This window comes from Pristiophorus japonicus, chromosome 2 (genome assembly GCF_044704955.1).
Source record: "Pristiophorus japonicus isolate sPriJap1 chromosome 2, sPriJap1.hap1, whole genome shotgun sequence".
In the NCBI taxonomy this organism is placed as follows: domain Eukaryota; kingdom Metazoa; phylum Chordata; class Chondrichthyes; family Pristiophoridae; genus Pristiophorus; species Pristiophorus japonicus.
Window position 1 is genome coordinate 140877377 of NC_091978.1, and position 26689 is coordinate 140904065.

The 26689-nt window shown below is 44.9% G+C and overlaps 1 protein-coding gene across 2 annotated transcripts in view; it reads right to left on the reverse strand.

Moving 5' to 3' along the window:
- micu3a (mitochondrial calcium uptake family, member 3a) overlaps nucleotides 1-26689 on the reverse strand; it is a 341423-nt gene that overhangs the window by 13614 nt on the left and 301120 nt on the right. For both annotated transcript variants that reach the window (XM_070869807.1, XM_070869800.1), the window contains one exon: nucleotides 10504-10572. In XM_070869807.1, the coding sequence (XP_070725908.1) occupies nucleotides 10504-10572 (69 nt within the window). The remainder of the gene's footprint in view (nucleotides 1-10503; nucleotides 10573-26689) is intronic.

The following is a 26689-nucleotide window of genomic DNA, read 5'->3' on the forward strand; positions in this document are numbered from 1 at the left end:
TCATACCCTGCCTCGTGGAGTCATTACTAAAGGTGCCGACATACACTACAGTTTTGAGCGCCCTTTTCATGAGCAGCTCGGCTGGGGGAACCCCGGTGAGGGAGTGGGGTCTGGTGCGGTCGGGACAGCCAGGTCTGCAGGGAGCCTTCCGACACATGTTTCAAGCTTTGCTTGATGGTCTGAACTGCCCGTTCTGCCTGGCGGTTAGATGCGGGCTTGAACGGAGCAGATGTGACGTTCTTGATCCCATTGCGGGTCATGAATTCCTTGAATTCAGCACTGGTGAAACACGGCCCATTGTCGCTGAAGAGGACATCAGGCAGGCCGTGTGTGGCAAACATGGCTCGTAGGTTTTTGATGGTAGGCGTGGATGTATTTACAGACATTATTATACATGCAATCCATTTTGAATAAGCATCCACGACAACCAAGAACATTCTGTCTAGAAATGGGCCCCATAGTCCACGTGGATCCTCGATCACGGTTTGGAGGGACACAACCATAAACTTAGCGGTGCCTCTCTGAGTGCATTGCTCAGCTGAGAGCAAATGTTGCACTGGCGCACGCATGACTCTAAATCTGAGTCGATGCCGGGCCACCAGACATGGGATCTAGCTATGGCTTTCATCATTACAATGCCTGAGTGGGTGCTGTATAGGTCACAAATGAACGTTTCTCCGCCCTTCTTGGGCAAGACCACGCGATTACCCCACAACAGACAGTCCGCCTGCAAGGACATTTCTTCTTTGCGCTGTGGAACGGCTTAATCGCCTCCTGCATCTCTGCTGGGACGCTGGACCAGCTCCCATGGAGGGCACAGTTTTTTACCAAGGACAGTAAAGGATCCTGGCTGGTCCAGGTCCTGATCTGGCAGGCCGTAACGGGTGACTTTTCGTTTTCGAATGCATCCATTACCATGAGAAAGTCCGCAGGCTGTGCCATTTCCACCCCGGTGGTGGGCAATGATAGCCGACTGAGAGCATCAGCGCAGTTCTCTGTGCCCAGTCTGTGGATTACATAGTTGTATGCCGACAGCATGAGCGCCCATCTTTGGATGCGGGCAGAGGCATTGGTGCTAATCCCTTTGCTCTCTGAGAATAGCAATATGAGCGGCTTATGGTCAGTTTCTAGCTCAAACTTGAGACTAAACAAATACTGGTGCATTTTTTTCACCCCTTAAACGCACAACAGAGCTTCTTTTTCAATCATGCTGTAGGCTCTTTCGGCTTTGGACAAACTCCTGGACACATAGGCGACCGGTTGCAAAATCCCTGATCCATTAGCCTGTTGTAACACATACCCGACCCCATATGATGACGCATTGCAAGCTTGCACTAATCGTTTACATGGGTTATACAGGACAAGCAGTTTGTTTGAACACAACAGATTTCTGACTTTCTCAAAGGCAGCCTCTAGTGATTTGCCCCCTACCCAGTCGTCTCCCTTGCACAGTAGCACATGTAGGGGTTCTAGCAAGGTGCTTAACCTGGGTAGGAAATTACCGAAATAGTTGAGGAGTCCCAGGAACAACCGCAGCTCCGTCACGTTCTGTGGTCTCGGCGCGTTTTTGATGGCCTCCGTCTTGGCGTCGGTGGGTCTGTTGCCGCCTGCTGCGATTCTTCTTCCCAAGAACTCAACCTCCGGCGCCAGGAAAACACACTTTGAGCGTTTCAACCTGAGTCCCACACGATCCAACCGACTAAGAACCTCTTCCAGATTCTTCAAGTGCTCAATGGTGTCCCGACCTGTAACCAGTATGTCGTCCTGGAAAACCACGGTGCGAGGGACTGACTTTAACAGACTCTCCATGTTCTGTGGGAAGATTGCCGTGGCCGATCGAATCCCGAACGGGCACCGGTTATAGATGAACAGACCTTTGTGGGTGTTGATGCAGGTGAGGTCTTTCGAAGATTCCTTCAGCTCCTGCGTCATGTCGGCCGAGGTCAGGTCCAACTTGGTGAAACATCTTCCCTCCAGCCAGGGTCGCAAATAGGTCATCTGCCCTGGGTAGCGGGTACTGGTCCTGTAGCGAAAAACGGTTAATCGTTACTTTATCGTCCCCACAAATTCTGATCGTGCCATCACCTTTAAGTACCGGGATAATCGGACTGGCCCACTCGTTGAATTCCACCGGCGCGATGATGCCTTCTCGCTGCAGCCTGTCCAGCTCAATTTCCACTTTTTCACGCATCATGTACGGTACTGCCTGTGCCTTATGGTGGATGGGTCGCGTACCGGGAACCAAATGGATCTGCACTTTCGCCCCCGAGAAGCTTCCAATGCCTGGCTCGAATAACGATGGAAACCTGCTCAGAACCTGGGCACATGAGGCGTCGTCGACGGACAAAAGTGCTCGGATGTCGTCCCAGTTCTAGTGGATTTTTCCCAACCAGCTTCTGCCAAACAGTGTAGGGCCATCCCCTGGCACAATCCACAGTGGGCATTCGTGCACTGCTCCATCATAGGAGGCTTTGACTTTGGCACTGCCAATTACAGGGATCAGTTCCTTGATGTAAGTTCTTAGCTTGGTGTGAATGGGCTGAGCCTGGGCCTGTGTGCCTTGTTGCACCATAGCCTGTCGAAGGGCTTTTTGCTCATTATGGACTGACTCGCACCCGTGTCCAGTTCCATGGATACTGGAATTCCGTTCAGTTCAACTTTCAACATTATTGGTGGACATTTCGTGGTGAAGGTGTGTACCCCGTACACTTCTGCCTCCTCGGTTTGAGTCTCCAATTCATCCTGATCCACAGTGGACCGTTCTTCCTCTGCAACGTGGTGGTTTGCAGGGTTTGCAGCTCGCCTGCACACTCGCTGGAGGTTCCCATTGTTCTGCAGCCGTTGCACACATAGTGCTTGAAGCAGCATTGATGGGCCAGATGATCACCTCCACAGTGCCAACAGGGTGTTACCTGCCTCGCATTTACGATTGATGGCGGACTCTGGGTCATCTGAGGTTGTGCAGGAGCTGGCGTGTACATTCTGCTATGTATATTCCTGCTCGAAAACAACGTTACTTTATGCACAGTACTGGCCGAAACCTCTTTATGCTGCGAAATTTGTTTAGTGTTGTCGCTGGTGGACATAAATGCCTGGGCTATTGTTATGGCTTTGCTCCTGGGCTATTGTTATGGCTTTGCTCAGATTTGGAGTTTCAACAGTCAATAGTTTGCAAAGGATTAGCTCATGGCCAATGCCAAGCACAAAAAAATCTCTCAGCATTTCTTCAAGGAATCCATCAAATTCACAATGTCCTGTGAGGCGCCTTAGTTCAGCGATGTAGCTCGCTACTTCCTGGCCCTCCAACCGTTGACATGTGTGGAACCGATACCTCACCATCAAAACGTCTTCTTTAGAATTTAGGTGCTCCCAGACTAGCGTACACAATTCTTCATAGGATTTAGTTGTTGGTTTTACCGGAGCTAGAAGATTCTTACTGAGGCCACAGGTTGTTGCCCCACAGACGGTAAGGAGGATCGCCATTCGTTTGGCTGCATTCTTGTCCCCTTCCAGTTCGTTGCCACGAAGTATTGGTCGAGTCTCTCCATGAAGACCTCCCAATCGTCCCCTTCTGAGAACTTCTCCGGGATACCAACTGTTCTTTGCATTTTTGCGCGGTTGTTCGTTATCTCATCGCCAATTGATACGCTCATAATAAGGGATGAAACTGAGTACTGTGAGCAATGTGTGAGTGTGACCTTAGCTCCTTTAATAAGACTCCAGAGTGCAGGTACCTCGTGGGTGGTCTGCTTATATACCGTACTCCCAAGGAATGCTGGGATCCCTTGGGACTCCAAAAGATAGGCCCTCTGGTGGTGGTGTGATGCAAGTTACCAAGGTTTAAATACATAACACCTAGCACAAAGGAAGATAGTTGTGGTTGTTGGAGGCCAATCATCTCAGCCCCAGGACATTGTTGCAGGAGTTCCTCAGTGCAGTGTCCTAGGCTCAGTCATCTTGAGCTGCTTCATCAATGACCTTCCCTTCATCATAAGGTCAGAAGTGGGGATGTTCGCTGATGGCTGCGAACAGTGTTCAGTTCCATTCACAACTCCTTAGATAATAAAGCAGTCTATGCCTGCATCCAGCAAGATCTAATGACATTCAGGCTTGGGTTGATAAGTGGCAAGTAACATTCGCGCCACACAGTGCCAGGCAATGACCACCTCCAACAAGAGAGCATCGAACCACCGCTCCGTGATGTTCAATGGCATTACCATCACCGAATCCCCCGACATCAACATCCTGGGGGTCACCATTGACCAGAAATCTAACTGGACCAACCACATAAATACTGTGGCTACAAGAGCAGGTCAGAGGATGGGTATTCTGAGCCAAGTGTCTTACCTCCTGACTTCCAAAAGCCTTTCCACCATCTACAATGCACAAGTAAGGAGTGTGATGGAATACTCTCCACCTTACTGGATGAGTACAGCTCCAACAACATTCAAGAAGCTCATCACTATCCAGGACAAAGCAGCCCGCTTGATTGACACCCCATCCACTACCTTAAATATATACTCCCTCCACTATCGACGCACCGTGGCCGCAGTGTGTATCATCTACAAGATGCACTGTAGCAATTCGCCAAGACAGCACCTCGTAAACCCATGACCTCTACCACCTAGGACAGGGGCAGCAGACGCATGGGAACAGCATCACCTCCAAATTTCCCTCCATGTCACAGACCATCCTGGCTTGTAAACATATCGCCATTCTTTCATAATCAGTGTCAAAATCCTGGCACTCCCTTCCTAACAGCGCTATGGGAGTACCTTCACCACATGGACTGCAGCTGTTAAGGTAGGGGCTCACCACCACCTTCTCAATGGCAATTAGGGATGGGTAATAAATGTTGGCCTTGCCAGCGACACCCACATCTCAGGAACAAATAAAGAAAAGGATACCTAACATCAATTATCTCAAAACACCTTTCATGCAATTAAAAAGATTACAGGCAAACAATCTGCAAGAAATGCGATATAAATGAATTCCTACATGTAAAACTGACCACACTAATAGCATACTTCACTGCTACAGTATTAGTACATATCAAGTCACCAAGAGATGACAATTGGCACCATAAACATATCTGATTTGCACCTCAAAATTTTTTTTTTTTGCATAAGCACTGATCTGCATTTCCACCATTATACATTGTGGATTCTCTTTAGGACCCATAAAGAGAAATTATTTTGGCTAGTCACTTTGAATATCAAAGCACACTAAACCAAATATATATATATATGTAGTACCAGATCCCCTACGGCATTGCGCACGGAGTGTTAGAAGAGTGTGATGGAGGAAGTGCACCCCATTTTAAAGAGTTTGAAATCAGTAAATTAGCTTAAGACTGTATAGTTTAAAAGCACCATGTCATTGTCAATTGTTCGTATATTTATTGATAAGAATATATGAGTTGATTTCACTAAAACTGCAAAATAAGAGTATAATTTCTGAAAGTAGATTTTTGATGAGGATAGTTTCAAGTCATCAGAAAGATTGATTAGACTGAAAACTTGAGAAACAGCTGAAGTGCATCTAAAGTATGTCAGTTGAATAGTGTATTAGTTTATTTAAAGAGATTAAAAGGATCATTCGTACATTTGTCCCAAAGGTCCTAAGTGCAAAGGATTGTTTATACCCGAGCTGGAGATAAAAAAAGTGGCAGAGGACACTGATTAAAATGTTTATTTTTTTGTGATAAACCCATTGTTAGTTGTACTAATCAAAATGCACCTAGTTAGCACTCAAATATCACAAGGAATATTTTTTTACAGCAAATTAAAAATAAAAGATTAAATTTTAAATACTGCTGGATTGCACTGGTGCAGGGCAGATTTTGTGTTCGTCGACATGCAAATGAATTGGAGCGGAAACTCGAGGTTACTTTTCCCCAAAACGGGCACAATTTGTGTCTATTTTGGCGATTACGGCCAAAGCGGAAACTCTACCCCTTTTTCTGGCTTACAGGCAGAGACACTGGTCAGTGATTAGATTAATGTTGGAAAACTTATTAGAAGGCCACCTACTGACATCACAAGGTAACATTACAGGTAAAAAGTAACAACCAACTATGTACAGCTTAATCCAAGAATTTCTGAAGGAATGTATTTGTCATTGGAACTCAGGTACTGATTCTAAACGCATGCAGCATTCGAAATAAAGTAAATGAGTTGACGGCACAAATCATTACAAATGGGTATGATTTGGTGGCCATTACAGAAACGTGGTTGCAGGGTGGCCAAGACTGGGAATTAAACATACAAGGGTATCTGACGATTCGGAAGGATAGACAAGAAGGGAAAGGAGGTGGGGTAGCTCTGTCAATAAAGGATGATATCAGGGCAGTTGTGAGAGACGATATTGGCTCTAATGAACAAAATGTTGAATCATTGTGGGTGGAGATTAGAGATAGTAAGGGGAAAAAGTCACTGGTGGGCGTAGTTTATAGGCCCCCAAATAATAACTTCACGGTGGGGCGGGCAATAATCAAGGGAATAATGGAGGTATGTGAAAAAGGAAAGGCAGTAATCATGGGGGATTTTAACCTACATATCGATTGGTCAAATCAAATCGCACGGGGTAGCCTGGAGGAGGAATTCATAGAATGCATACGGGATTGTTTCTTAGAACAGTATGTTACAGAACCTACAAGGGAGCAAGCTATCTTGGATCTGGTCCTCTGTAATGAGACAGGAATAATAAACGATCTCCGAGTAAAAGATCCTCTCGGAATGAGTGATCACAGTATGGTTGAATTTGTAATACAGATTGAGGGTGAGGAAGTAGTGTCTCAAACGATCATACTATGCTTAAACAAAGGGGACTACAGTGGGATGAGGGCAGAGTTGGCTAAAGTAGACTGGAAACACAGACTAAACGGTGGTACAATTGAGGAACATTGGAGGACTTTTAAGGAGCTCTTTCACAGTGCTCAACAAAAATATATTCCAATGAAAAAGAAGGGCGGTAAGAGAAGGGATAACCAGCCGTGGATAACCAGGGAAATTAAGGAGTGTATCAAATTAAAAACCAATGTGTATAAGGTGGCCAAGGTTAGTGGGAAAATAGAAGATTGGGAAAATTTTAAACGGCAGCAAAGAATGACTAAGAAAGCAATAAAGAAAGGAAAGATGGATTACGAAGGTAAACTTGCGCAAAACATAAAAACGGATAGTAAAAGCTTTTACAGATATATAAAACGGAAAAGTGTGACTAAAGTAAATGTTAGTCCCTTAGAAGATGAGAAGGGGGATTTAATAATGGGAAATGTGGAAATGGCTGAGACCTTAAACAATTATTTTGCTTCGGTCTTCACAGTGGAAGACACAGAAACCATGCCAGAAATTGCTGGTCACAGGAATGTGGGAAGGGAGGACCTGGAGACAATCACTATCACTGGGGGGGGGGTAGTTCTGGACAGGCTAATGGGACTCAAAGTAGACAAGTCCCCTGGTCCTGATGAAATGCATCCCAGGGTAATAAAAGAGATGGCGGAAGTTATAGCAGATGCATTCGTTATAATCTACCAAAATTCTCTGGACTCTGGGGAGGTACCAGCGGATTGGAAAGCAGCTAATGTAACGCCTCTGTTTAAAAAAGGGGGCAGACAAAAGGCAGGTAACTTTATAGGCCAGTTAGTTTAACATCTGTAGTGGGGAAAATGCTTGAAACTATCATTAAAGGAAGAAATAGCGGGACATCTAGATAGGAATAATGCAATCAAGCAGACGCAGCATGGATTCATGAAGGGGGAATCATGTTTAACTAATTTACTGGAATTCTTTGAGGATATAATGAGCATGGTGGATAGAGGTGTACCGATGGATGTGGTGTATTTAGATTTCCAAAAGGCATTCGATAAGGTGCCACACAAAAGGTTACTGCAGAAGATAAAGGTACGCGGGGTCAGTGGAAATGTATTAGCATGGATAGAGAATTAGCTGGCTAACAGAAAGCAGAAAGTCGGGATAAATGGGTCCTTTTCGGTATTGGAAATCGGTGGTTAGTGGTGTGCCACAGGGATCGGTGCTGGGACCACAACTGTTTACAATATACATAGATGACTTGGAAGAGGGGACAGAGTGTAGTGTAACAAAATTTGCAGATGACACAAAGATTAGTGGGAAAGCGGGTTGTGTAGAGGACACAGAGAGGCTGCAAAGAGATTTAGATAGGTTAAGCGAATGGGCTAAGGTTTGGCAGATGGAATACAATGTCGGAAAGTGTGAGGTCATCCACCTTGGGGAAAAAAAACAAAAAAAGGGAATACTATTTGAGTGGGAGAAATTACAACATGCTGCGGTGCAGAGGGACCTGGGGGTCCTTGTGCATGAATCACAAAAGGTTAGTTTGCAGGTGCAGCAGGTAATCAGGAAGGCAAATGAATGTTGGCCTTCATTGCGAGAGGGATGGAGTACAAAAGCAGGGAGGTCCTTCTGCAACTGTATAGGGTATTGGTGAGGCCACACCTGGAGTACTGCGCGCAGTTTTGGTCGCCTTACTTAAGGAAGGATATACTGGCTTTGGAGGGGTACAGAGATGATTCACTAGGTTGATTCCGGAGATGAGGGGGTTACCTTATGATGATAGTTTGAGTAGACTGGGTCTTTACTCGTTGGAGTTCAGAAGGATGAGGGGTGATCTTATAGAAACATTTAAAATAATGAAAGGGATAGACAAGATAGAGGCAGAGAGGTTGTTTCCATTAGTCGGGGAGACTAGAACTAGGGAGCACAGCCTCAAAATACGGGGGAGCCAATTTAAAACTGAGTTGAGAAGAAATTTCTTCTTCCAGAGGGTGGTGAATCTGTGGAATTCTCTGCCCAAGGAAGCAGTTGAGGCTAGCTCATTGAATGTATTCAAGTCACAAATAGATAGATTTTCAACCAATAAGGGAATAAAGGGTTATGGGGAGCGGGCGGGTAAGTGGAGCTGAGTCCATGGCCAGATCAGCCATGATCTTGTTGAATGGTGGAGCAGGCTCGAGGGGCTAGATGGCCTACTCCTGTTCCTAATTCTTATGTTCTTATGTTTAATATATTATAGATAATGATATTGATATATCTGTATGTAACAATGGCCCCAAGTTTCGGCCCGCACCGAAAACGGTGCACCTCCGAGCTGGACGCCTGTTCTTCGCGCCTAAAATTGCGCTCGAAAAAAACTTCGATATTCTCCGGATCCTCGGAGCTCGATCTCAGCTTGGCGCGGCGCGCTCTTCACAGCCGGGGGTGGAGCCAAACACTCGCGCCGATTCTGTAAGTAGTGGGGGGCGGGTCCAATTTAAATGAGCCAACGTGGTGCCGGCAACCCTGCGCTGTGCGCGTTGGAGCGTGCGCACACACGCAGTATCAAACATTGGCACTCGGCCATTTTTAAAAGGACTCGGCTGCCGTCGAGCCACTGACGCCGCCCCTTAAGTGTGGCCGAATGGCCTCAGCCCCCTTCAAAAGCTGCGTGCGTCCGGTGTTGATCCTTCGGCTGCCAGCCAGCCACTGACGCCGCTCCTATCCCATGGCCGAATGGCCTCAACCCCCTTGAAAAGCTGCTTGCCTCCAGTGTTGATCCTTCGGCTGCCAGCCAGCCACTAACAGAATGATGGCCTGCCTGCAGCACAGCAGCTCAGTTCGAAGGCTGCTTGCTGCCGCTGTTCGGGCTGCCGTCGAGACACTGACGCCACACCCCTGTCTGTCTCCAACATGAAAGGCCTGCCTGAAGCACAGCAGCTCGAAGGCTGCTGATGTTTCACACAGGTAGGAACATGGTTTATTTAATCTTTTCTTATAAATTTTTATTCAGGTTGGATTTATTTGTATAATATTTGTATAAGTATAACTAAGAATTGATTGTAGAATTTAATGACTTCCCTTTCCCCCCACCCCCCCTCGTTCCCGACGCCTAATTTGTAACCTACGCCTGATTTTCTAAAGTGTAGACAAGGTTTTTTCGAGCGTACAAATATCTTCACTTACTCCATTCTAAGTTAATTTGGAGTAAGTTTTCACTGCTGAAACTTTGAAAACAGGCGTAAGTGGCCAGACACGCCCCCTTTTGAAAAAAAAATTCTGTTCCAAAGTGAAACTGTTCTAACTGACTAGAACTGGAGCAAACTAAATGCCGAGAATTTGAATTTCTAAGATACTCCGTTCTACACCAGTTGCTCCAAAAAATCAGGAGCAACTGAGGCCGAAACTTGGGCCCAATATATCGTTATTTTTTTAAGCTGAGTACAGAAGTTTGGGGAAACAATTTAATCAATTCTTTTATGTGTGTTAAAATGAGTTCATAAATCAATTGCAAATAAGTGTTTTTGCAACATAAACATCTGGTAACAAAACAGCGCAATGCTGTTTACAAACTGTTAATGAGCATAAAAGCTTTAATGGAATTACATTACAAGTGCCAAAGGTAAGTATTCAATAATATACATCAGCATTTATTCTCAACAAGCCATATAAATATATATTTAATGAGAAGCAAATGATAAATTCGACATACTTATCTGCTGACGAATTCTTTTTTTAGACAGACTTTGAAACTGGGATATCCCTGTGCAGACTTGTAGCCCTGTTGAATGCAAGGTAGCAAATCAGAAGAAATAGTGACAATAAGGAGTATGCAAGTTGTGTCTTTAATCAGCTGTGACTTTAAATACCTAAAAAGTTAAATGTACTTTATCCAAGATGCTGACTTAGTAGCAAATATTAGACCAGTAAAAGTCAGCATTTGTTTATCTTACTTTGATGTCATTTGTGGTTGTGAACATGGCCATATTATTAATTCTTCTAAAGCAAAACACAGAATTTAAATCACAGCCTGAAATTGAATTTTATTAGTGTAGGAGCAAACCCAACTAATACTGTGATATAGTATAATATGCAACATACTAAGTACCAGTTACTTTTACTGTGGTCACGGATACCAAATTGTGATATTTGTTGCATTATAGATATGAATAAAGGAGTTGTTATTACATTGAGGTCTCCGAGTATGGCAATATTTAATAGTAAATCTTTCTATGGGTAGCAAGAGGAGGGGTGGGGCTGAGGTACTAAATGAATACTTTGCATCTGTCTTTACCAAGGAAGAAGATGCTGCCGAAGTCATAGTGAAAGAGGAGGTAGTTGAGATACTGGATGGAATAAAAATTTATAAGGAGGAGATACTAGAAAGGCTGGCAGTATGAAAGTAGATAAGTTACCAGGACCGGAAGGAATGCAACCTAGGATGCTGAGGGAAGTAAAGGTGGAAATTGTAGAGGTACTGGCCATAATCTTCCAATCCTCCTTGGATATGGGGCAGATGCCAGAGGACTGAAGAATTGCAAATGTTACACTCTTGTTCAAAAAAGGGTACAAGGATAAACCCAGCAACTACAGGCCAGTCAGTTTAACCTTGGACGAGTGTGGATTAATTAAGGAAAACCAGCACGGATTTGTTAAAGGCAAAACGTGTTTAACTAACTTGAGTTATTTGATGAGGTAACAGGGAGGGTTGATGATGGCACATAATAGGCTTGCCAGCAAAGTTGAAGCCCATGGAATAAAAGGGAGTCACGGCATGAATACGAAATTGGCTAAGTGACAGGAAACAGAGAGTGGTGAACGGTTGTTTTTCGGCCTGGAGGAAGGTCTCCAATGGTGTTCCCCAGGGGTCGGTACTAGGACCACTGCTTTTCTTGATATAGATTAATGACTTAGACTTGGGTGTACAGGGCACAATTTCAAAATTTGCAGATGACACAAAACTTGGAAGTACAGTGAACAGTGAGGAGGATAGTGATAGACTTCGAGAAGACATAGACAGGCTGATGGAGTGGGCGGACACTTGGCAGATGAAATTTAACGCAGAAAAGTGCGATACATTTTGCTCTGAAGAACGAGGAGATGCAATATAAACTAAAGGTAAAATTCTAAAGTGGGTGCAGGAACAGAGAGTCCTGGGGGTATATGTGCACAAATCATTGAAGGTGGCAGGGCAGGTTGAGAAAGCAGTTATAAAATTATACGAAATCCTGGGCTTCGTAAATAGAGGCATAGAGTACAAAAGCAAGGAAGTTATGACTAACCTTTTATAAAACCCTGGTTTGGCCTCAACTGGAGTATTGTGTCCAATTCCAGGCACCGCACTTTAGGAAGGATGTGAAGGCCTTAGAGACGGTGCAGAAAAGATTTACAAGAATGGTTCCAGGGATGAGGGACTTCAGTTACATGGATAGACTGGAGAAGCTGGGGTTGTTCTCCTTAAAGCAGAGAAGACTGAGAGGAGATTTGATAGTAGTATCCAAAATCATGAGGGGTCAGGACAGAGTAGACAGAGAGAAACTGTTCCCATTGGCAGAAGGGTTGAGAACCAGAGAACACAGATTTATGGTGATTGGCAGAAGAACCAAAGGTGACCTGAGGAAAATTTTTGTTATGCAGCGAGTGGTTAGGATCTGAACGGCACTACCGGAAAGGGTGGTGAAGGCAGATTCAATTGTGGCTTTCAAAAGGGAACTGGATAAGTACCCGAAGGAAAAGGATTTGCAGTGCAATGGGAGGAGTGGGACTAACTGAAGTACTCTTGCAGAGAGCCGACAGAGGCTCGACAGGCTGAATGGTCTCCCTTCTGTGCTGTAACCATTCTATGATTCTTCTATGACTGGATTATATTTGTTAACCACTGGCTTTAATATTTTCTTTAAAAGGGCTAATTTATGTAGGATCACTTCCTAATTCTTTTTTTTAAACTGTTTCAAATCAAACAACATTTAAACATTGGAAGTTATAGTCAAGTTTTAGGTCAATTTAATTTGATAAGACCAATGATTTGATTCTAATACGATTCATAGTATTGTTCTGAAGGAAACTGCAGTATCAGACAGATAACTATAAACATTTGTTAGAATTCCAAGACATTTAAATTGATACTAGATCTCCCACAACATTGCTTAAGACATGTTACAAAATGCAGAATTTTAGAACAGGAGTGTTTTACCACGTAATGCATTACATATTTGCTGGAATTCTGAGGTCAGTGGCAAATAAACAGCACTCGTCGTTCATTGCGCTTACACTTGCCCACAGAAACGTGATTTGCAGTTATCAGAGTCAAAGCTGCACAGTGCCCTCTACAGGGGATCTGGAACCTTGTAAACAGAGCAAGCAACAACGCATCTCTTCAACCAGTCAGATTGAAGAATCCTTACTGAGGATTGCAGAATCTAAACCAGGGAGTGTAAGTTAGAATATTTAATGCAATGTAAAATCATGCACAGAAAGTGAAATAAAGAGAGAGAAAAAGGAGATTTAGAGAGATAAACGAGAAAGAAAAAGTAAAAATATCATTTTAACTTTTACATTTTTTAAAATCTGAATGAATGAGAGTCCTCACTTGCAAATGTAAATTTTCAGTGCCAGAGAGGTTGTTTGGCAGTAATTAAGATTTATCACGACATTAAAAACTCACTTGCATGGAAAAGCTCTAATTTTTTCTGATGCATTTAGTGGGTATGTAGTGGGTAAGTACCACGACTTCACGCCTTCATGTGTTTGAATGACAAGGTACCGGTGTAGCGAAGCTTGTGGAGGAATAGGGCAAATCAGACAGCAACTTCCTGATTTTCACATTTAACTACGCATGTGTGGATGCCGGAAGTTGCGGTCTGATTTACTCCTTAATAGGATTAAAGGCAGATAAATCTCCTGGACCTGATGGCTTACATCCTAGGGTCTTAAGAGAAGTAGCGGCAGGGATAGTGGATGTTTTGGTTGTAACTTACCAAAATTCCCTGGATTCTGGGGAGGTCCCAGCAGATTGGAAAACTACAAATGTAATGCCCCTATTTAAAAAAGGAGGGAGACAAAAAGCAGGAAACTATAGACCAGTTAGCCTAACATCTGTGGGAAAATGTTGGAGTCCATTATTAAAGAAGCAGTAACAGGACATTTGTCAGGCAGTCAGCATGGATTTATGAAGGGGCAGTCATGTTTGACAAATTTGCTGGAATTCTTTGAGCTTGTAACGAACAGGGTAGATAAAGGGGAACCAGTGGATGTGGTGTATTTGGACTTCCAGAAGGCATTTGACAAGGTGCCACATAAAAGGTTACTGCACAAGATAAAAGTTCACGGGGTTTGGGGTAATATATTAGCTTGGATAGAGGATTGGCTAACTAACAGAAAACAGAGTCAGGATAAATGGTTCATTCTCGGGTTGGCAATCAGTAATTAGTGGGAGGCCGCAGGGATCAGTGCTGGGACCCCAACTATTTACAATCGATATTAACGACTTGGAAGAAAGGACCGAGTGTAACGTAGCCAAGTTTGCTGACGATACAAAGATGGGAGGAACAGCAATGTGTTAGGAGAACACAAAAAATCTGCAAAAGGACATAGACAGGCTAAATGAGTGGGAAAAGATTTGGCAGATGGAGTATAATGTTGGAAAGTGTGAGGTCATGCTCTTTGGCAGAAAAAAATCAAAGAGCGAGTTATTATTTAGATAGAGAAAAATTGCAAAGTGCTGCAGTACAGCAGGACCTGGGAGTACTTGTGCATGAAACACAAAAGGTTAGTATGCAGGTACAGCATGTGGTCAGGAAGGCCAATGGAATCTTGGCCTTTATTGCAAAGGGGATGGAGTATAAAAGCAGGGAAGTCTTGCTACAGTTATACAGGGTATTGGTGAGGCTACACCTGGAATACTGCATGCAGTTTTGGTTTCCATATTTACGAAAGGATATACTTGCTTTGGAGGCAGTTCAGAAAAAGTTCATTCTGGAGAGGGGGTTGACTTATGAGGAAAGGTTGAGGAGATTGGGCCTCTAATCATTGGAAGAATGTGAGGTGATCTTCAATGGCATGAGACGTGAATTGGCTAGGATAGACTGGCATGAGACGTGAATTGGCTAGGATAGACTGGCGAATGATACTTAAAAGGGTTGACGGTGGATAGGCAATGGCAGACATTTAATGATCACATGGATGAACTTCAACAATTGTACATCCATGTCTGGCGCAAAAATAAAACGGGGAAGGTGGCTCAACCGTGGCTAACAAGGGAAATTAGGGATAGTGTTAAATCCAAGGAAGAGGCATATAAATCGGCCAGAAAAAGCAGCAAACCTGAGGACTGGGAGAAATCTAGAATTCAGTAGAGGAGGACAGAGAGTTTAATTAAGAGGGCGAAAATCGAGTATGAGAGTAAGCTTGCAGTGAACATAAAAACTGACTGCAAAAGCTTCTATAGATATGTGAAGAGAAAACGATTAGTGAAGACAAATACAGATCTCTTGCAATCAGAATCAGATGAATTTATAATGGGGAACAAAGAAATAGCAGACCAATTGAACAAATACTTTGGTTCTGTCTTCATTAAGGAAGACACAAATAACCATCCGGAAATACTAGGGGACCAAGGGTCTTGAGAAACGAAGGAACTGAAGGAAATCCTTATTAATCAGAAATTGTGTTCGGGAAATTAATGGGATTGAAGATCGATACATCCCCAGGGCCTGATAGTCTGCATCCCAGAGTACTTAAGGAAGTGGCCCTAGAAATAGTGGATGCATTGGTGATCATTTTCCAACAGTCTATCGACTCAGGATCAGTTCCTACGGACTGGAGGGTAGCTAATGTAACACCACTTTTTAAAAAGAGAGGGAAAGAGAAAGCGGTTAATTATAGACCAGTTAGCCTGACATCGGTAGTGGGGAAAATGTTGGAATCAATTATTAAAAATGTAATAGCAGTGCATTTGGAAAGCAGTGACAGGATCGGTCCAAGTCAGCATGGATTTATGAAAGGGAAATCATGCTTGACAAATGTTCTAGAATTTTTTGAGGATGTAACTAGTAGAGTGGACAAGGGAGAACCAGTGGATGTGATGTATTTGGACTTTCAAAAGGCTTTTGACAAGGTCCCACACAAGAGATTAGTGTGCAAAATTAAAGCCCATGGTGTTGGGGGTAATGTATTGACGTGGATAGAGAACTGGTTGGCAGACAAGAGCAAAGAGTAGGAATAAATGGGTCCTTTTCAGAATGGCAGGCAGTGACTAGTGGGGTACCACAAGGTTCAGTGCTGAGACCCCAGCTATTTACAATATACATTAATGATTTGAACGAAGGAATTGAATGTAATATCTCCAAGTTTGCAGATGACACTATGCTGGGTGGCAGTGTAAGCTGTGAGGAGGATGCTAAGAGGCTGCAGGGTGACTTGGACAGGTTAGTTGATTGGGCAAATGCATGGTAGATGCAATATAATGTAGATAAATGTGAGGTTATCCACTTTGGTGGCAAAAACAGGAAGGCAGAATATTATTTGAATGGTCTCAGATTAGGAAACGGGGAGTTGCAACGAGACCTGGGTGTCACTGTACATCAGTCATTGAAAGTTGGCATGCAAGTATAATGGGTGACTTTAATATGCACATAGATTGGGCTAACCAAACTGGAAGCAATACGGTGGAGGAGGATTTTCTGGAGTGCATAAGGGATGGTTTTTTAGACCAATATGTCGAGGAACCAACTAGGGGGGAGGCCATCTTAGACTGGGTGTTATGTAATGAGAAAGGATTAATTAGCAATCTCGTTGTGCGAGGCCCCTTGGGGAAGAGTGACCATAATATGGTGGAATTCTGCATTAGGATGGAGAATGAAACAGTTAATTCAGAGACCATGGTCCAGAACTTAAAGAAGGCTAACTTTGAAGGTATGAGGCGTGAATTGGCTGAGATGGATTGGCGAATGATACTTAAGGGGTTGACAGTGGATGGGCAATGGCAGACATTTAGAGACCGTATGGATGAATGACAACAATTGTACATTCCTGTCTGGCATAGAAATAAAAAAGGGAAGGTGGCTCAACCGTGGCTATCAAGGGAAATCAGGGATAGTATTAAAGCCAAGGAAGTGGCATACAAATTGGCCAGAAATAGCAGCGAACCTGGGGACTGGGAGAAATTTAGAACTCAGCAGAGGAGGACAAAGGGTTTGATTAGGGCAGGGAAAATGGAGTATGAGAAGAAGCTTGCAGGGAACATTAAGACGGATTGCAAAAGTTTCTATAGATATGTAAAGAGAAAAAGGTTAGTAAAGACAAATGTAGGTCCCCTGCAGTCAGAATCAGGGGAAGTCATAACTGGGAACAAAGAAATGGCGGACCAATTGAACAAGTACTTTGGTTCGGTATTCACGAAGGAGGACACGAACAACCTTCCGGTTATAAAAGGGGTCGGGGGGTCTAGTAAGGAGGAGGAACTGAGGGAAATCCTTATTAGCCGGGAAATTGTGTTGGGGAAATTGATGGGATTGAAGGCCGATAAATCCCCAGGGCCTGATGGACTGCATCCCAGAGTACTTAAGGAGGTGGCCTTGGAAATAGTGGATGCGTTGACAGTCATTTTCCAACATTCCATTGACTCTGGATCAGTTCCTATGGAGTGAAGGGTAGCCAATGTAACCCCACTTTTTAAAAAAGGAGGGAGAGAGAAAACAGGGAATTATAGACCGGTCAGCCTGACATCGGTAGTGGGTAAAATGATGGAATCAATTATTAAGGATGTCATAGCAGTGCATTTGGAAAGAGGTGACATGATAGGTCCAAGTCAGCATGGATTTGTGAAAGGGAAATCATGCTTGACAAATCTTCTGGAATTTTTTGAGGATGTTTCCAGTAGAGTGGATAAGGGAGAACCAGTTGATGTGGTATATTTGGACTTTCAGAAGGCGTTCGACAAGGTCCCACACAAGAGATTGATGTGCAAAGTTAGAGCACATGGGATTGGGGGTAGTGTACTGACATGGATTGAGAACTGGTTGTCAGACAGGAAGCAAAGAGTAGGAGTAAATGGGTACTTTTCAGAATGGCAGGCAGTGACTAGTGGGGTACCGCAAGGTTCTGTGCTGGGGCCCCAGCTGTTTACACTGTACATTAATGATTTAGATGAGGGGATTAAATGTAGTATCTCCAAATTTGCGGATGACACTAAGTTGGGTGGCAGTGTGAGCTGCGAGGAGGATGCTGTGAGGCTGCAGAGCGACTTGGATAGGTTAGGTGAGTGGGCAAATGCATGGCAGATGAAGTATAATGTGGATAAATGTGAGGTTATCCACTTTGGTGGTAAAAACAGAGAGACAGACTATTATCTGAATGGTGACAGATTAGGAAAAGGGGAGGTGCAAAGAGACCTGGGTGTCATGGTACATCAGTCATTGAAGGTTGGCATGCAGGTGCAGCAGGCGGTTAAGAAAGCAAATGGCATGTTGGCCTTCATAGCAAGGGGATTTGAGTACAGGGGCAGGGAGGTGTTACTACAATTGTACAGGGCCTTGGTGAGGCCACACCTGGAGTATTGTGCACAGTTTTGGTCTCCTAACCTGAGGAAGGACATTCTTGCTATTGAGGGAGTGCAGCGAAGGTTCACCAGACTGATTCCCGGGATGGCGGGACTGACCTATCAAGAAAGACTGGATCAACTGGGCTTGTATTCACTGGAGTTCAGAAGAATGAGAGGGGACCTCATAGAAACATATAAAATTCTGACGGGGTTAGACAGGTTAGATGCAGGAAGAATGTTCCCAATGTTGGGGAAGTCCAGAACCAGGGGTCACAGTCTAAGGATAAGGGGTAAGCCATTTAGGACCGAGATGCGGAGGAACTTCTTCACCCAGAGAGTGGTGAACCTGTGGAATTCTCTACCACAGAAAGTTGTTGAGGCCAATTCACTAAATATATTCAAAAAGGAGTTAGATGAGGTCCTTACTGCTAGGGGGATCAAGGGGTATGGCGAGAAAGCAGGAATGGGGTACTGAAGTTGAATGTTCAGCCATGAACTCATTGAATGGCGGTGCAGGCTAGAAGGGCCGAATGGCCTACTCCTGCACCTATTTTCTATGTTTCTATGTTTCTAAGTACAGCAGGTGGTGAAGAAGGCAAATGGCATGTTGGCCTTCATAGCGAGAGGATTTGAGTATAGGAGCAGGGAAGTCTTACTGCAGTTGAACATGGCCTTGGTGAGGCCACACCTTGATTATTGTATATATTTTTGGTCTCCTAATCTGAGGAAGGACATTCTTGCTATCGAGACTGATTCCCGGAATGGCAGGACTGACATATGAAGAAAGGCTGCATAGACTAGGCTTATATTCACTGGAATTTAGAAGAATGAGAGGGGATCTCATAGAAACATATAAAATTCTGACGGGATTGGACAGGTTAGGTGCAGGAAGTGTGTTTCCGATGTTGGGGGAAGTCCAGAACCAGGGGTCACAGTCTAAGGATAAGCGGTAAGCCATTTAGGACCGAGATGAGGAGAAACTTCTTCACTCAGAGAATTCTGAACCTGTGGAATTCTGTACCACAGAAAGTTGTTGAGGCCAGTTCGTTAAATATACTCAAAAGAGAGTTAGAAGGGATCAAGGTGGATGGAGAGAAAGCAGGAATGGGGTACTAAAGTTGCATGATCAGCCATGATCATATTGAATGGTGGTGCAGGCTCGAAGGGCTGAATGGCCTACTCCTGCACCTATTTTCTATGTTTCTATGTTATCAAAACATATAAGATTATGAGGGGGCTTGACAAGGTGGATGCAGAGAGGATGTTTCCACCGATAGGGGAGACAAGAACTAGGGGGCATGATCTTAGAATAAGGCGTTAACCATTTAAAACTGAGATGAGGAGGAATTTCTTCTCTGAGAGTTGTAAATCTGTGGAATTCGCTGCCTCAGAGAGCTGTGGAAGCTGGGATATTGAATAAATTTACATAAAAACATAAGAACATAAGAATTAGGAACAGGAGTAGGCCATCTAGCCCCTCGAGCCTGCTCCGCCATTCAATAAGATCATGGCTGATTTGGCCATGGACTCGGCTCCACTTACACGCCCGCTCCCCATAACCCTTAATTCCCTTATTGGTTAAAAATCTATCTATCTGTGATTTGAATACATTCAATGAGCTAGCCTCAACTACTTCCTTGGGCAGAGAATTCCACAGATTCACAACCCTCTGGGAGAAGAAATTCCTTCTCAACTCGGTTTTAAATTGGCTCCCCCGTATTTTGAGGCTGTGCCCCCTAGTTCTAGTCTCCCCGACCAGTGGAAACAACCTCTCTGCCTCTATCTTGTCTATCCCTTTCATTATTTTAAATGTTTAGATAAGATCACCCCTCATCCTTCTGAACTCCAACGGGTAAAGACCCAGTCAACTCAATCTATCATCATAAGGTAACCCCCTCATCTCCGGAATCAGCCTAGTGAATCGCCTCTGTACCCCCTCCAAAGCTAATATATCCTTTCTTAAGAAAGGTGACCAACACTGCACGCAGTACTCCAGGTACGGCCTCACCAATACCCTATACAGTTGCAGCAGGACCTCCCTGCTTTTGTACTCCATCCCTCTCGCAATGAAGACCAACATTCCATTCGGCTTCCTAATTACCTGCTGCACCTGCAAACTAACTTTTTGGGATTCATGCACAAGGAGGAGTCCGTGTTCCATGTTTTTATTGAGTGCACAAGGTTGCAGCCCCTGTTCCATTATTTGAAGGGGCTGCTCCTGAAATTCTGGCTGCACTTCAGTCCCACTCTCCTGATCTTTGGGCACCCTGTGCGGAGGGGAGCGGGTAGGTCCGAAGGCCTCCTCGTAGGACTGCTCCTGGGCACGGCCAAGGGTGCCATCAGCCGGTCCAGGCAGCGGGCGGTCGAGGGGGTCGTTCAACCTGACTGCCTGCCTCTCTTCCGCTCTTACATCCGGTCCAGGGTGTCCTTGGAGATGGAGCACGCGGTGTCCACCGGTACGCTCGCGGCCTTCCGCGAGAGGTGGGCACCGGAGGGACTGGAGTGCATCATCACGCCCGGCAACCAAATTTTAATTTGATTTTACGTTTTAAAGTTAATTTGTTTTAATTGCCGGTGCTTTTAGTGTCCCCTTCCCTTTTATAGGGGGCACTGGGGAAAAATTGTGATTTTAGTGCCCAAAAAAAAAAACAAAAAAAAAAGAAAAACACAAAAAAAACACAAAAAAGGGGGGAAAAAAAAGGGCCTTGTAAATGTCTGCGGTATCACCCAGGTCGGGTGGCATGGTCTTAATATTTTATGTTTTGCAGGTAAACTCAAAAGAGTTTCATGCACAAGGAGGAGTCCGTGTTCCATGTTTTTATTGAGTGCACAAGGTTGCAGCCCCTGTTCCATTATTTGAAGGGGCTGCTCCTGAAATTCTGGCTGCACTTCAGTCCCACTCTCCTGATCTTTGGGCACCCTGTGCGGAGGGGAGCGGGTAAGTCCGAGGGCCTCCTCGTAGGACTGCTCCTGGGCACGGCCAAGGGTGCCATCAGCCGGTCCAGGCAGCGGGCGGTCGAGGGGGTCGTTCAACCTGACTGCCTGCCTCTCTTCCGCTCTTACATCCGGTCCAGGGTGTCCTTGGAGATGGAGCACGCGGTGTCCACCGGTACGCTCGCGGCCTTCCGCGAGAGGTGGGCACCGGAGGGACTGGAGTGCATCATCACGCCCGGCAACCAAATTTTAATTTGATTTTACGTTTTTTAAGTTTAATTTGTCTTAATTGCCGGTGCTTTTAGTGTCCCCCTTCCCTTTTATAGGGGGCACTGGGGAAAATTGTGATTTTAGTGCCCCAAAAAAAAAAAAACAAACAAAAAAAAAAAGAAAAACAAAAAAAAAACAAAAAAAAAGGGGGGGAAAAAAAAAAAGGGCCTTGTAAATGTCTGGAGTGTCACCCAGGTCGGGTGGCACCGTTTAATGTTTTTATGTTTTGCAGGTAAACTCAAAAGAGTTTCATGCACAAGGAGGAGTCCGTGTTCCATGTTTTTATTGAGTGCACAAGGTTGCAGCCCCTGTTCCATTATTTGAAGGGGCTGCTCCTGAAATTCTGGCTGCACTTCAGTCCCACTCTCCTGATCTTTGGGCACCCTGTGCAGAGGGGAGCGGGTAGGTCCGAGGGCCTCCTCGTAGGACTGCTCCTGGGCACGGCCAAGGGTGCCATCAGCCGGTCCAGGCAGCGGGCGGTCGAGGGGGTCGTTCAACCTGACTGCCTGCCTCTCTTCCGCTCTTACATCCGGTCCAGGGTGTCCTTGGAGATGGAGCACGCGGTGTCCACCGGTACGCTCGCGGCCTTCCGCGAGAGGTGGGCACCGGAGGGACTGGAGTGCATCATCACGCCCGGCAACCAAATTTTAATTTGATTTTACGTTTTAAAGTTAATTTGTTTTAATTGCCGGTGCTTTTAGTGTCCCCTTCCCTTTTATAGGGGGCACTGGGGAAAAATTGTGATTTTAGTGCCCAAAAAAAAAAACAAAAAAAAAAGAAAAAACACAAAAAAAACACAAAAAAGGGGGGAAAAAAAAGGGCCTTGTAAATGTCTGCGGTATCACCCAGGTCGGGTGGCATGGTCTTAATATTTTATGTTTTGCAGGTAAACTCAAAAGAGTTTCATGCACAAGGAGGAGTCCGTGTTCCATGTTTTTATTGAGTGCACAAGGTTGCAGCCCCTGTTCCATTATTTGAAGGGGCTGCTCCTGAAATTCTGGCTGCACTTCAGTCCCACTCTCCTGATCTTTGGGCACCCTGTGCGGAGGGGAGCGGGTAGGTCCGAGGGCCTCCTCGTAGGACTGCTCCTGGGCACGGCCAAGGGTGCCATCAGCCGGTCCAGGCAGCGGGCGGTCGAGGGGGTCGTTCAACCTGACTGCCTGCCTCTCTTCCGCTCTTACATCCGGTCCAGGGTGTCCTTGGAGATGGAGCACGCGGTGTCCACCGGTACGCTCGCGGCCTTCCGCGAGAGGTGGGCACCGGAGGGACTGGAGTGCATCATCACGCCCGGCAACCAAATTTTAATTTGATTTTACGTTTTTTAAGTTTAATTTGTCTTAATTGCCGGTGCTTTTAGTGTCCCCCTTCCCTTTTATAGGGGGCACTGGGGAAAATTGTGATTTTAGTGCCCAAAAAAAAAAAAAAACAAAAAAAAAAGAAAAACAAAAAAAAAACAAAAAAAAAGGGGGGGAAAAAAAAAAAGGGCCTTGTAAATGTCTGGAGTGTCACCCAGGTCGGGTGGCACCGTTTAATGTTTTTATGTTTTGCAGGTAAACTCAAAAGAGTTTCATGCACAAGGAGGAGTCCGTGTTCCATGTTTTTATTGAGTGCACAAGGTTGCAGCCCCTGTTCCATTATTTGAAGGGGCTGCTCCTGAAATTCTGGCTGCACTTCAGTCCCACTCTCCTGATCTTTGGGCACCCTGTGCGGAGGGGAGCGGGTAGGTCCGAGGGCCTCCTCGTAGGACTGCTCCTGGGCACGGCCAAGGGTGCCATCAGCCGGTCCAGGCAGCGGGCGGTCGAGGGGGTCGTTCAACCTGACTGCCTGCCTCTCTTCCGCTCTTACATCCGGTCCAGGGTGTCCTTGGAGATGGAGCACGCGGTGTCCACCGGTATGCTCGCGGCCTTCCGCGAGAGGTGGGCACCGGAGGGACTGGAGTGCATCATCACGCCCGGCAACCAAATTTTAATTTGATTTTACGTTTTAAAGTTTAATTTGTTTTCATTGCCGGTGCTTTTAGTGTCCCCCTCCCCTTTTATAGGGGGCACTGGAAAAATTTGATTTTAGCGCCCCAAAAAAACCAAAAAAAATAAATAAATTAAAAAAAAAAAGGGGCCTTGAAAATGTCTGCTGTGTCACCCAAGTCGGGTGGCATGGTTTTAATGTTTATGTTTTTGCAGGTAAACTCAAAAGAGTTTCATGCACAAGGAGGAGTCCGTGTTCCATGTTTTTATTGAGTGCACGAGGTTGCAGCCCCTGTTCCATTATTTGAAGGGGCTGCTCCTGAAATTCTGGCTGCACTTCAGTCCCACTCTCCTGATCTTTGGGCACCCTGTGCGGAGGGGAGCGGGTAGGTCCGAAGGCCTCCTCGTAGGACTGCTCCTGGGCACGGCCAAGGGTGCCATCAGCCGGTCCAGGCAGCGGGCGGTCGAGGGGGTCGTTCAACCTGACTGCCTGCCTCTCTTCCGCTCTTACATCCGGTCCAGGGTGTCCTTGGAGATGGAGCACGCGGTGTCCACCGGTACGCTCGCGGCCTTCCGCGAGAGGTGGGCACCGGAGGGACTGGAGTGCATCATCACGCTCGGCAACCAAATTTTAATTTGATTTTACGTTTTTAAGTTGAATTTGTTTTAATTGCCGGTGCTTTTAGTGCCCCCCTTCCCTTTTATAGGGGGCACTGGGGAAAATTGTGATTTTAGTGCCCAAAAAAAAACCAAAAAAAGAAAAACACAAAAAAAAAGGGGGGGGGGAAAAAAAAGGGCATTGTAAATGTCTGGAGTGTCACCCAGGTCGGGTGGCACCGTTTAATGTTTATGTTTATTTTCAGGTAAACTCAAAAGAGTTTCATGCACAAGGACCCCAGGTCCCTCTGCACCGCAGCATGTTGTAATTTCTCCCCATTCAAATAATATTCCCTTTTACTGTTTTTTTCCCCAAGGTGGATGACCTCATATTTTCCGACATTGTATTCCATCTGCCAAACCTTAGCCCATTCGCTTAACCTATCTAAATCTCTTTGCAGCCTCTCTGTGACCTCCACACAACTGCTTTCCCACTAATCTGTGTGTCATCTGCAAATTTTGTTACACTACACTCTGTCCCCTCTTCCAGGTCATCTATGTATATTGTAAACAGTTGTGGTCCCAGCACCGATCCCTGTGGCACACCATTAACCACCGATTTCCAATACCGAAAAGGACCCATTTATCCCAACTCTCTGCTTTCTGTTAGCCAGCCAATTTTCTATCCATGCCAATACATTTCCTCTGACTCCACATACCTTTATCTTCTGCAGTAACCTTTTGTGTGGCACCTTATCGAATGCCTTTTGGAAATCTAAATACACCACATCCATCGGTACACCTCTATCCACCATGCTCATTATATCCTCAAAGAATTCCAGTAAATTAGTTAAACATGATTTCCCCTTCATGAATCCATGTTGCGTCTGCTTGATTGCACTATTCCTATCTAGATGTCCCGCTATTTCTTCCTTAATGATAGCTTCAAGCATTTTCCCCACTACAGATGTTAAACTAACCGGCCTATAGTTACCTGCCTTTTGTCTGCTCCCTTTTTTTAAACAGAGGCGTTACATTAGCTGCTTTCCAATCCGCTGGTACCTCCCCAGAGTCCAGAGAATTTTGGTAGATTATAACGAATGCATCTGCTATAACTTCCGCCATCTCTTAATACCCTGGGATGCATTTCATCAGGACCAGGGGACTTGTCTACCTTGAGTCCCATTCGCCTGTCCAGCACTACCCCCCTAGTGATAGTGATTATCTCAAGGTCCTCCCTTCCCACATTCCCGTGACCATTAATTTTTGGCATGGTTTTTGTGTCTTCCACTGTGAAGACCGAAGCAAAATAATTGTTTAAGGTCTCAGCCATTTCCACATTTTCCATTATTAAATCCCCCTTCTCATCTTCTAAGGGATCAACATTTACTTTAGTCACACTTTTCCGTTTTATATATTGGTAAAAGCTTTTACTATCTGTTTTTATGTTTTGCGCAAGTTTACTTTCGTAATCCATCTTTCCTTTCTTTATTGCTTTCTTAGTCATTCTTTGCTGTCGTTTAAAATTTTCCCAATCTTCTAGTTTCCCACTAACCTTGGCCACCTTATACGCATTGGTTTATAATTTGATACTCATCTTTATTTCCTTGGTTATCCACGGCTGGTTATCCCTTCTCTTACCGCCCTTCTTTTTCACTGGAATATATTTTTGTTGAGCACTATGAAAGAGCTCCTTAAAATGCCTCCACTGTTCCTCAATTGTGCCACCGTTTAGTCTGTGTTTCCAGTCTACTTTAGCCAACTCTGCCCTCATCCCACTGTAGTCCCCTTTGTTTAAGCATAGTATGATCGTTTGAGACACTACTTCCTCACCCTCAATCTGTATTACAAATTCAACCATACTGTGATCACTCATTCCGAGAGTATCTTTTACAGGAGATCGTTTATTATTCCTGTCTCATTACACAGGACCAGATCTAAGATAGCTTGCTCCCTTGTAGGTTCTGTAACATACTGTTCTAAGAAACAATCCCGTATGCATTCTATGAATTCCACCTCAAGGCTACCCCGTGCGATTTGATTTGACCAATCGATATGTAGGTTAAAATCCCCCATGATTACTGCCGTTCCTTTTTCACATGCCTTCATTATTCCCTTGATTATTGCCCGCCCCACCGTGAAGTTATTATTTGGGGGCCTATAAACTACGCCCACCAGTGACTTTTTCCCCTTACTATCTCTATTCCCCACCCACAATGATTCAACATTTTGTTCATTAGAGCCAATATCGTCTCTCACAACTGCCCTGATATCATCCTTTATTAACAGAGCTACCCCACCTCCTTTCCCTTCTTGGCTATCCTTCCGAATCGTCAGATACCCTTGTATGTTTAATTCCCAGTCTTGGCCACCCTACAACCACGTTTCTGTAATGGCCACCAAATCATACCCATTTGTAATGATTTGTGCCGTCAACTCATTTACTTTATTTAGAAAGCTGTGTGCGTTTAGGTAGAGTGTTTTAATACTAGTTTTTAAACCATGATTTTTAGTTTTGTCCCCTCCTGCAGCCCCTTTATATTCATATATTATTCCTTCCTATCGCCTTGTGGTTTACACTTACCCCAGTGCTA